The following is an 11139-nucleotide window of genomic DNA, read 5'->3' on the forward strand; positions in this document are numbered from 1 at the left end:
TAGTTTGCAGCGCCATGGACTCGTTCCCTCCGATGCACGTCGCTCTCTCTGGTCTACGAACACGTCAACTTTTCGTCAACTCATTTCGCGGCGTTGTTTTGCATGGCAATTAGTCAAGCTTTACTGTGTTTAATCCAAACTAACACACCACTCAGTCTTCACCATCAGTCTGACAGTACGCATTGCTTCACCTCCCTCCACCCTCCTCCCACTCCTTCCATCCTTCCCTTTCTTTACATCCTGACCTCGTTCGCTCCTCAGCGCTGTTTCCCTCACGACGTCTTCCCACGCTTCACCTTTATCTTTGTCTCATTTCCTCTTGATTCGTCGATCTCGTCTGATATTCCCACCAAACGCCGGCGCCGCAGCTTCGACCCACCAACCTCGAGATCACTGCTGAATCTCTCTTCCTCTCTCTCTCTCTCTTTCTGTAGGTGTGGATGTGTGGCGGCCGGATGGAGGACATCCCTTGCTCCAGGGTAGGGCACATCTACAGGAAGTACGTCCCCTACAAAGTCCCCGGTGGGGTCAGCCTGGCCAGGGTGAGTCCTCGGATTGTTTTTAGCACGTTGTTGTAGACACCAGGACGCCCCCAAGGGTGTCTGGGTTGTTGCTTTTGTTCATGCTTTGCTGGAAACATCTCACGGTCAAACCTTTTTTTTTCTTTGAATGCGTCGAGGTAAGCGGCAATTTTTGTTCCGGCGGTCGGGAATTCAAATAGTTCCTAATCTGATCCGTGAATAGCGAGACCTTGTGGCTCAGCCCGAGATGAATGAACGCACTCCGAGCCTTTTCAAATGTTTGTTCCGGCTACTGAAAGCGCCACTAACCAGACGCATAGGCAAATACAACGACTGCGTATAAAGAAGACGTGTAAATCTTCACCGCTCACCATTTTATGTGACGGCAAAACCCAGTTGGGACTGAAAGGAAACCCGACCGCCACTCCATCGATGCTCTGATATGTGGCACGTGATGTACATTTGAGATCAGGCAAAGTTGTTATCCGGCTGCTTGTGATTGGATAACTTTAAGTCTTCCGGCTTCTTCTGTCCATGGACTTTACACACGGCGGATTCTGAACCTCGCCTCCGTCCGCCCGACCCCAACCGTCTGCGTTCTGAGTTGCATTGTGGGTACAAATCAACCCCCCCCGCCCTTGTGTCCTCAATATACAAGTTACAGTTCTACAGCTCAAGATTCTTTTATTCAACACCTCGACACAGCGAGTGGAATAAAAAAAAAAAGAAAAGGTGTTCATCTGGCCTGTAGCTGAATATTATTCAATATGCATGACTCAGCCTCCGTCTGACACCTGGCTCTGTTTGGCTTGGCTGAATGTGTAATTAAACCTCTTGGTCTCTGTTTTTGCCTCGTCGGACTGACCATTAGCCCCTCGCTGAGGCTGCGCTGAATGCTGATGTCAAACAGGCAGCAGGTTTAATAATACCGGAACACCGGAGGCTGGGAGGAATTAGGAAAAGCCTTTTTTTTTCTCCCTTTGGACGGATTGTTTTAGTCCACGGCCGTGTTTGTCCAGCATCAGTCAGGAATGGAGGAGACGGCACCGAAACAACAGACGGACGCAGTTAACGGATACACGGCGAGGGTTTAAAGCAGCTGAAGAGCCAGAAACGGAGCAGAAAAAGAGCAAAGTTTTTGGACCGACGTTCATAAAAAGTGGACACGGATACGACCGAACGAATGGCGAGGTCGCTCCGTAAACCTCTGGATGTGTAAAGTATGACGTCATCACAACAGATTTGTTTTTTTTAAAGCCATTAACGTTCGTTCACCAGGAAAGTGTCTGTCCAAAAAGAAATATACAAAATATAAACGCGTCTCCAAGAAGCAGTTTAGGTTTAACGTTTAAAGGAACTAAAAAGGTTCCCTCCAGCCCTTTGTTGGCGCTCTGTGTTTCCACGGCCCTGTGAAGATGAGGCGGCTCACGCTGACGTACGACAAAGCGACATGAAACAGAGCGAGCGCTTCAAAAGGTTTCTGGTCCCCGAGGAAAGTTGAAAATGGTCTCCTGGAGTTGCTTTATGGAAACATGCAGGAGCCGGTGCTTTTGCAGGTATTTTGAGGAATTTATTGCTCATATCCTTTTTATTTTTTTATTTTTTTTGGGCTGTTCATGTCTCTTTTTTTTCTGGTCCCAGACCTGAACGGACCCTCCTGAACTGACATGCAGTGGAAGTCAACGTATTAGTGCCCGGATCAGGATGAAGACAAAATGGAGCCAAATTTCTAATTATGGCCTCCTCGCGGCGCAACAGCTGCTCTTACTTGTGCGTAGTCGTGGGATCGTGATCTTGAACGGAGAGACGGCCACCAGCGCGATATTGCGTGACACGTCGCGTGAAGAGGTTGGGTTGCAGAAAAAGAAATCTGACCTGATATGTGGCTCAAAAGATGAGATTCAACGTGATTTGTGCTTTGAAACTGTTATAAAAAACTTCGATTGGAGTCACTTTTTCAAAATAATCATCTGCCTGCAGTGTGAATGGAGCCAATAGTCTGAATTTTCTGTCCGTTGTTTTTAAAAAGAACAGCCCAACAGCTTTGTGGGTATTCTGTCGTACTTTTGGAAAAGTTTGTGTCAGTGTCAGGATTTGGTGCTAGGTCAACGTCCTCTGCCCGAGGTGAATAAAACCCATGTATTTATTTTGTCTCCGTGCTGCTTCGATATCAAGACGCTGTTGATTTTTCTGGGCATTTTTCATCCATTTAACTGTTTCATGGTAAGAAAAGTATATATATAAATAAATAAAACATTCTTTCACTTAGTGTGCATGAAGGTCATTACACACAAAGGCCCTCCAGACACACTCACAGGTGTGTGTGTGTGTGTGTGTGTGTGTGTGTGTGTGTTCCACATCTGAGAGCTGAGTGAGGAAGTGAAGTCGACATGGAGGGATGGAACCACTGAACTCCACTTCACCTGGAGATTCCTCGTTTGGCTTCAGGCGTCGAGTGTGAATGTGTGTTCGTGGCAGGAGGGATTTTTCTTTTCTTCCTTTTTTTTTCTGCATGATTTGTATTTTTTACTTTCCTGGGAGGCTCCCTGAACCTGTATTCTCATTCTCTCCAACATCCATACCTCCGAGGCTGCGGCCATCTTTATTCTCAGACATGCGTCCGCGCCTCAGATGCCCACCGATATTTTATTTATATATATATTTCTATATATGTACATGCTGCTTCACTCCTCAAAAAGGCTTCCGGCGGATGGATTTCCCATTCCTCCAGTGTAAATCTTTCATGTTTGCAATTGTCTGAGCTTAAAGAGCCTGTTAGACGCCGTCTGCCCTGCAGTCATCACTGCTTACAGTTTCAGCCACCTGCTCATCTTTTTTATTCCACTCGGTTTCATTCTGAAATTGCACGTTTTCATAATCTTCCGCGCACATTTTGCCCGACCTATAGCCGCCTTGAAGGTCATTTTTTTCCAAGTGGCGTTCTTCGCAGTCGAGTGATACGATATAAGTCATAAAAAGACACTGAAAGATGAAAGAAGAGCCCAAAAAGGTGCAAAACCTTTAAAGGTACTTCTCACCTAAAAGATAATAAAATATCATGTCCCATGCCAGCAAATGTTTTGGGACAGCTTTTGATCTAAGACGAGCGCTCCCCATTTTCCCTGTATTATGTATGTATGTATGCATGTAGGCCACACACACACACACACACACACTCACAGACGGATTGTACAAGAAGACCGGTGTCAGGATATTTCTGTCTTGACACCTTTGTTCTCATCTTCACCTTAAAACGATTTGTGTTTCACTCTTGTGCTTCGCCGGGTTCTCTCACACACACGGACACACACACGGACACACACACACTTCCTTTCGGCACATTATTTCCCCTGGGAAGTGGTCTCGTCAAAGGCTTAACACCACCTCTGCAGGTGGCTCAGTGTTAAAATGTCTTCTATCATCATTACCGCCAAAACTGATGCGACGTGATAGTGCTTCTGTAAAAAAAAGAAAAGACAAAGAAATGTACTGTCACATATTCTGTGTCTTCTCCCTCTCAACACTTCATTGGAACTTTATGACGCTTCCACTGAGTGAAATATCACATCAAACACACAGAATGTTTCCGACTGCTGCAAGAAGACGATAAACTACGAGCATTTAAAATAAAGTCTGATTCTTTTCTGTCTTTTTGGCTCCGGCCTCGCGGTTTGCATTCAGCAGGAAAACGGCGTTTCAAGAGATAGTTTTAATAGGCGGCGTCTGTCGGGGAGGAGAGAACGAGGCCGAGAGACTTTGTCTTTAGCGAGTAATTGAGTTCTGCGCCGCGACTGCTTTCATGACCGGAGACAAGTCGCTTCGTTTTTCTTCTTCATCTCTTCGCCTCCTGGGACCCGGTGACGGATGCTGTGTGACGAGCGGCTTTGATCCTGTTGTTGTGTCGGATGAGTTCAAGCATCAAGGACGGCCGCGTGATGTCTTTGTTTGCGCTGCAGCGCGGACACCATGTCCGGCAGCACGGAGACATGCTAACGCGACAATTACACTTAGCATCAGCGCTCACTCCCGTTCGTACCACGTAACTTATTATTAACATGAGTAGAGAGAAGTTTAATGACTTTCTTTCTTTTTTAACAAGATATTCAGCGCTTGACTTTGGTTTCTGGAGTGGATTAGAAATGTTGGAGGACAAATTGTCACCTCTTAACTCCTAATCTTTGAAAACAACAAGTTAAAGCTGCAATAATCTTTTTTTTTTTTTACCGTAAAAGTCAGGTTATAAGTCGCTGTAGCAAGCTAGCGCTGCTGCTAGCTCCTCGTCGCTGCTACTGCCCGTGTCCCGGAAAAACATTGAGGTGTATGTTAAAATAATGATATTTGATACTTAGAATATGAAGATACGTCCATTTTTGTAACTTCACATGACTTAACACACCGTAAAAGTCGGGTTACGTCGGTGGGTGTCCCCGCCGTAGCAAGCTAGCGCTGCTGCTAGCTCCTCGCTGCTGTTGCTGCTACTGCCCGTGTCCCGGAAAGACATTGAGGTGTTTGTTGAAATAATATTTGTTTTGTAAAATGAGAAGGTATGTCAGTTTTTGTAACTTCACATGACTTTACACACCGTAAAACTCGGGTTACGTCGGTGGGTGTCCCCGCCGTAGCAAGCTAGCGCTGCTGCTAGCTCCCAGCTGCTGCTGTTGCTGCTACTGCCCCGCGTGCCCGCTGCCCGTCCCGAGACTTGGTTGTTTGACGAACCGCCTCTCCTTTGTGTTTTCAGAACCTGAAGCGCGTGGCGGAGGTGTGGATGGACGAGTACGCCGAGTACATCTACCAGCGGCGGCCCGAGTACCGCCACCTGTCGGCGGGCGACATGACGGCCCAGAAGGAGCTGAGGAGCCGGCTCAACTGCATGAACTTCAAGTGGTTCATGAGCGAGGTGGCCTGGGATCTGCCCAAACACTACCCGCCGGTGGAGCCTCCGGCTGCCGCCTGGGGAGAGGTACGTACAAGAGGAACAACGGGAGGAGGGTTGCTGACACCGTGAAGGACAAGATGACAAAGCTTTCCTTGAGAGAAACCCTTCTCTTCCTCTCTCGACTCCTTTTTAAATGTTGTTTTTCCCTGAATATGTTCCTCAGGGTTTTGATCTTTTGCATAACAGCAGTTTCGTTCAGACATTTTGGAACGACGGTTAAACACAACTGTAAAGTTGTCGAAGCAAATGTTGATATTTTGATGTATTTGTTTTTGATTCTTGTGACATTTAGACCCCTCCCCCTCACCCCAAAAAATATATATATTCGTCATTTATCAAGCCAAGCTGTGCTCACATGCTGAACAGTTCTGTTTTTGATATTTTTAATACAACCATCAGACCACAAAGTCTGGATCGTTCGCAGCAGTTTCTTCTAAAATAACTGATGAGGCTGTCGAGAAATCGTGGGCCAGTTGGCTCCAATAATCCGGTCTGTCTGTCGCACCGAGCTGCCGCCTGGAAATCTGCTCCGACGGCAGTCGGGGGGAGGAGAGAGAGCGCGTTCATGCGACGCCAATCTGAAGATAATCTGAATGTTATTGCCTCCCGAAATAAATTCGGAAAAAAACTTGGATCTGCCTCCAACATCCTCGTGCGTAATGTCCCGTGTGATTAGAGTCACCGTCCCCCTTTTGTGTCCTCGCTCCTGACTCCGCCCCCCTTCTCGCTTGTGTTTGCGCCGCAGATTCGCAACGTGGGCAGCGGCATGTGCATGGAGAGCAAGCACTTTGTGTCGGGGACGCCCATCCGCCTGGAGAGCTGCGTGAAGGGCCGGGGCGAGGTGACCTGGAGCCACGGGCAGGTGAGGGGGCCGAGAGACGTGTCAGCTTTTCACGAAATAGCCGTGATCCAACTGTGCAGGGTTTATTTTATTAAGTATGGGGAACATTGAGAAATGTACACTCCGTTCTTGAAAAAACTTAATCAAATCAACTCTTTTGCAAGAGAAGTTACTCCACCTTGAATAAAGAAAGCAGCACTTTCGTAGCATTTACTGTTAGCACTTTGTGGTTTTGCTTTCTTGAAGAAATTGTACTTTCTTGATTCTCGTTGTTCTGAGTTTGTACTCACAGTCGTTGCACTTAAATAAGTCTCTTTGGATAAAAGCGTCAGCTAAATGAAACGTAGATGTTGAAAGAAAAATGTATTTCGTAGTTTAGTTCAAGCAAAGACAATCCGGACAATGGCATCATAAATACATATTTTAGCTTGTAGCATTTAAAGTTTGACTTCTAGTGGGTCCTGATCATATTTAATAACACACATTGTGTAATAACTTCTCCCGAGTGGATCCGAGCGGAGTCGTGTGGACAGCTCAGGTCACGTGAGCAGAAATACTCCGGTTGATGCAGATTCATACGTTCATACTGTTGCTAATCGTTATGACCGCTGTCTCCTCTTGATGACTGCAGCGGCGGCCGTGTGTTCTCTTTTATTTGGGTCAGGCCGACGCCATCTTGGATTCGGTCTTATTACCCTCAAGTCGTGTTTGATTGTAATCAGATCTCTTCAGAACGGGGCCGTCTGAGGAATATACCCACGTCTCGATACCCGATGCTGAGAGAGTGCCGCGAACCTCCGAGAGGAATTGTGACTTCTTCTTCTTCTTCTTCTTCTTCTTCTTCTTCTTCTTCTTCTTCTTCCTCCTCTCATGAGATTAAGCCTTTGTTAACAGATCTCCTTCCTAAAATGTGTTTTGTCTCATCAACGAGCATCCGTGTCAAATTAACTGGCGCGTGAACAACACGCCGCTTCATTATCTTTGCATTGTTTTCCAAAGGACTTCTTCACACTGGAGGATCTTTAAGCCCAGCTCACAATGCAACCTTAATGGATTGAACGTCTTCCTTTTGTCCCCCGCAGCCGAAACACTTTTAATTGCCTTAATCTGAAGATGCGATGTTTAATCTGTGTCGCAGCTGCAATCTGTAATCAGCTCCAGCGAGGAATTGATTCGCTGTACATCACCGGGAGGAGGGAGGGACTTCTGGCAGCTGTCCTTTTTGGATTTTTTGGAGAGGAGCTCATCCAGGAAGTCTTGGTGATGTCATAGCGTTTGTCACAGAGACGGGTTTTTTTTATTAACCTTTTGAGTCCCATGGACCCCAAACCTGCTGCAGCCTTATCAGACAAGGAAACGATGAAAACAAAAAAAGGTCAAGTGACGTCACACGTCTTAAGGAGGGATTTATGCAGATTTTGATACCCAGCATTCCCCGATCCCAGCATGTTAGGCATAAAGTTTTCCATTTTTGAAGCAAACGACACAGAGTTTTGACTAAAATCCTTGATAACAGGCCAAGACTTTTTTTTATTGTGTTTTTTTTAATTGTTTTTATCAAAATGTGGTACACTTTTTATTTATTTTTTATTTAAAAATCTTTTCACAAATAATTCTGAAAAAATGATATAAAATAACACAAGTATTAGAACTCTTTAAAAAAAAAAAAACTTTATTTATATATCACTTTTAAAAACAGAGTTTACAAAGTGCTTTAACAGATTTCCAAAGCATAGACACGACCCAAATGGCGGCAAACAAAAGAAGACCATACCATGAAAGCATTGAACACAACCAAACCAAACAAATAGCCAAAAAGAACAGTAGAAAACAAACAAATATGTAAAATACATAATCATCTGGGGTTCATATCACTACTTGAACAGACCTGCGAAATCCTGGAAGGGCTCGCGCCCCCCTGGGGGTCGTTTGGGTCTCTCGTACCGCCACTTTCAGTCAATGGAAAGAAAGCTGTACACACACACACACACACACACACACACTCAACAGCTGTAATGTCGCCTCCTCCCTCCGCAGGTGTTCACGTTCGGGTGGCGAGAGGACATCCGGGTGGGCGACCCCATGCACACGAAGAAGGTCTGCTTCGACGCCGTCTCCCACAACAGCCCCGTCACCCTGTACGACTGCCACGGCATGAAGGGGAACCAGCTGTGGCGCTACAGGAAGGTAACGGCGCCCGCCACTGTAAACACGCCGCCTCTCCCTCCCGTTTCTGTCTTCTTCTTTTTTCTGTGCAAATCAACAAAGCTAATAACACAAGTGCTTCAAAATACATGACTTCAAGGCTCCTTAATCATTCTGTGAAGTTCTGCACATTTTAAACAGTCCCGGCCCTCCAGCTCAGGGATATTCAAAGCTCCTCATTATTGCCGCCGCGTTAATAACAAAAACACGTTTGTATTTCTGCAGCACCTCTGGGATCTGGTGAAGGTGTCACGACACACACGAGAAGCAAAATGTAGAAGTTTATACGCTAATGAACGCGCGTGTCCTTTTATGTCGGCTCAGTACGTTTTAGAGCATATTAACATTTATCTAATTTATTCGTGGTTTTATTCTGCTCAGGAAACGCTAAACGGGCAAGAAAAGAAAAAAACCTCTGCAAGTTTAACTCGACTAAAGAGCGTGGATCCTTCAGGCGTCGTCGCGATTTGACGTGTGTTCGTGTGCGTTTATTAGATTTGTTAAACAAATGGTTGTTTCATAGACGTGTCGAATATTAATTTCGCAACCTCGTCTGAACCTTAAAGCATTGTGCGACACGAGGGACGGACCAGAATATGTGACTATTCACAAATTCGTTTGATGGGTGTTCAGATATTTGCCTTAAAGTTTTTTTGTATTCAGATATTTGATTTGATTTCTATCTCTGCGGGATTACAAACATGAATTAAACACACCAAAAAATAGTTTTTACTGTCCTACAGAGCAACTACAACCAGCATCGTTTATTCATTACATTACATTACATTTAGCTGACGCTTTTATCCAAATTGTCCTGTTTCCCTCTCGTGACGTGAGCGGCGCCTGAATTGTGTTGTTTTGTCGACCCCTTCCTGCCTCTCCCTCCGCCCTCCAGGACAAGACGCTGTTCCACTCCGTCAGCAACAGCTGCGTGGACTGCAGCCCCAGCGAGCGCCGCGTCTTCATGAACACGTGCGACTCCTCGTCCCCCAGCCAGCAGTGGCTGTTTGAGAAGACCAACGGCACCGTGCTGGAGCTCTTCAACCGGGGCGGCAACTGAAGAACGGAAAACAACACGGACTCCTGACGTGCTGCTGTGACCTGTAGGGACAGCTGGGTCTCTTTTGGAAAAGGAGTGGGAGGGGGCGGGGGGGTAGCGTGACGGTGGTGGTGATGATGATGATGATGATGGTGGTGGTGAGACACACAGGAGCTGGGGGACGGACTCGAGCTCAACCCTTGATTGATGGGTTTGTGTTTTGGGGGCGGTTCCCCGTGTGAGGAGCATTTGTTCCGACACGCCGGTTCTTCTTCTGACATCCGCCTGTCGATCGGGTTATCCGACGTTCCTCCGCTCTCTTTTTTTTTTCTTTCACTTTCAAATTCTCTCGAGCTTTATCTATTGCCTTTCTCTCTCCCCCCTCTCGACAAGTTTTCGACCTCTATTTCCCGCCTCTGTCTATCTGCCTTCGCCCTCCGTCTCCACCTCCTCCTCCCGGGTCCGGCTCCGTCTGTACGTCCGTCTCCATCTGCCTGCATGACTGCACCTTTGCCCACCTTCTCCATTCTCCCTCTCAAATCCCCTTATGTCTCTCCTGCGCTGACAACCTCCCTGGGGATGAGGGGGGGGAGGGAGGGAGGAAGGGAGGGTGAATCCTGCTGAGCCAAAGTCATCCTGACACCTGGGTGAAGCCAGGCAGAACCACTCTGAAAATCACCCGGTGAATTGATTCTCCTTTACAACCCTCAGACACCCCTCTGGCCTGCAGTCGTCTGCTCTCTGCTCTCCGCGGGCCGAGCTCATGTGAACGTAGCAGGTGGAAGTCGACAAAGAAAGAGGCCGCAGACCTCGCTCCCGTTCCCCTCCGTTCTCCTCCGCTGTATTCATCAATGAGTCGTTACGCTTTCCGTCCTCAGAGGCGAGTTTTTTTTTGTTTTGTTTTTTTGGTGCCAACTCTCGCTGGCCAAGGGCTTGTTTGTTGTGTTGTTGTTTTGTTGCTTTCTGTGCACCCTTTGCTGCTCCCTACAAGTCCCCGTAACGACCCAGTCGCAGACTGCCGAGCCCGGGGCGATGGCGGGGGTGGGAGGGGTCACGTCACGGCGCCAAGCAGCGAGCGGGTCTGCAAAGACGGATGACTGGCTACGTAAGCCGAGCTGACGCATCACTTTAGTGTACAGTGCGAGCGGGAGGGAGGGGGGAGAGGGGGACTCTGGGTAGACTCCCTGTGGTAGCTGTGGGATAGAGACGGACGTGGGTTTAAAATGCATAACGCACTTGTGTGACCATAAACTTGAATGAAATCTTCGTGCCTTGTTGGAAGAGGACTCGATGTGGACGAGTGTATTTTTCAGAGAGCGTGCGCGTGTGTGTGTACGTACGTACGTGTGTTTGTGTGTGTGTGTTGGGAGGGGTCCAAAATGTCCAGCAAATGGTAACAATTCACTCAATTCAGGAAGTACTGTAAAAGTCGGGTTACAAGCCGCTCCTACCTTGGGTGGGTGTCCCCGCTGTAGCAAGCTAGCGCTGCTGCTAGCTCCCCGCTAGCTGTTGCTGCTGCTACTGCCCGCATTCCCGTTGCCCAAGTCGGGCGGCGAGCCGGGGCTGGTCTCGCTACCTTTGGTGGTTGACGGGGGAG

At 47.4% G+C, this 11139-nt stretch overlaps 1 protein-coding gene across 1 annotated transcript in view; it reads left to right on the plus strand.

The window, feature by feature from the left end:
- Positions 1 to 10643, plus strand: part of LOC137802644 (polypeptide N-acetylgalactosaminyltransferase 10-like) — a 70429-nt gene extending 59786 nt beyond the window's left edge. The window contains exons 8-12 of the mRNA XM_068600670.1: positions 435 to 542; positions 5260 to 5481; positions 6203 to 6319; positions 8336 to 8485; positions 9399 to 10643. Coding sequence (XP_068456771.1) covers positions 435 to 542; positions 5260 to 5481; positions 6203 to 6319; positions 8336 to 8485; positions 9399 to 9563 — 762 coding nt within the window. The 3' untranslated portion in view covers positions 9564 to 10643. The remainder of the gene's footprint in view (positions 1 to 434; positions 543 to 5259; positions 5482 to 6202; positions 6320 to 8335; positions 8486 to 9398) is intronic.
- Positions 10644 to 11139: the final 496 nt, after the last annotated feature.

Source organism: Clinocottus analis, unplaced genomic scaffold (genome assembly GCF_023055335.1).
Source record: "Clinocottus analis isolate CAN_PGR_092001 unplaced genomic scaffold, fCliAna1.0.p SCAF_5, whole genome shotgun sequence".
Classification (NCBI taxonomy): Eukaryota; Metazoa; Chordata; class Actinopteri; order Perciformes; family Cottidae; genus Clinocottus; species Clinocottus analis.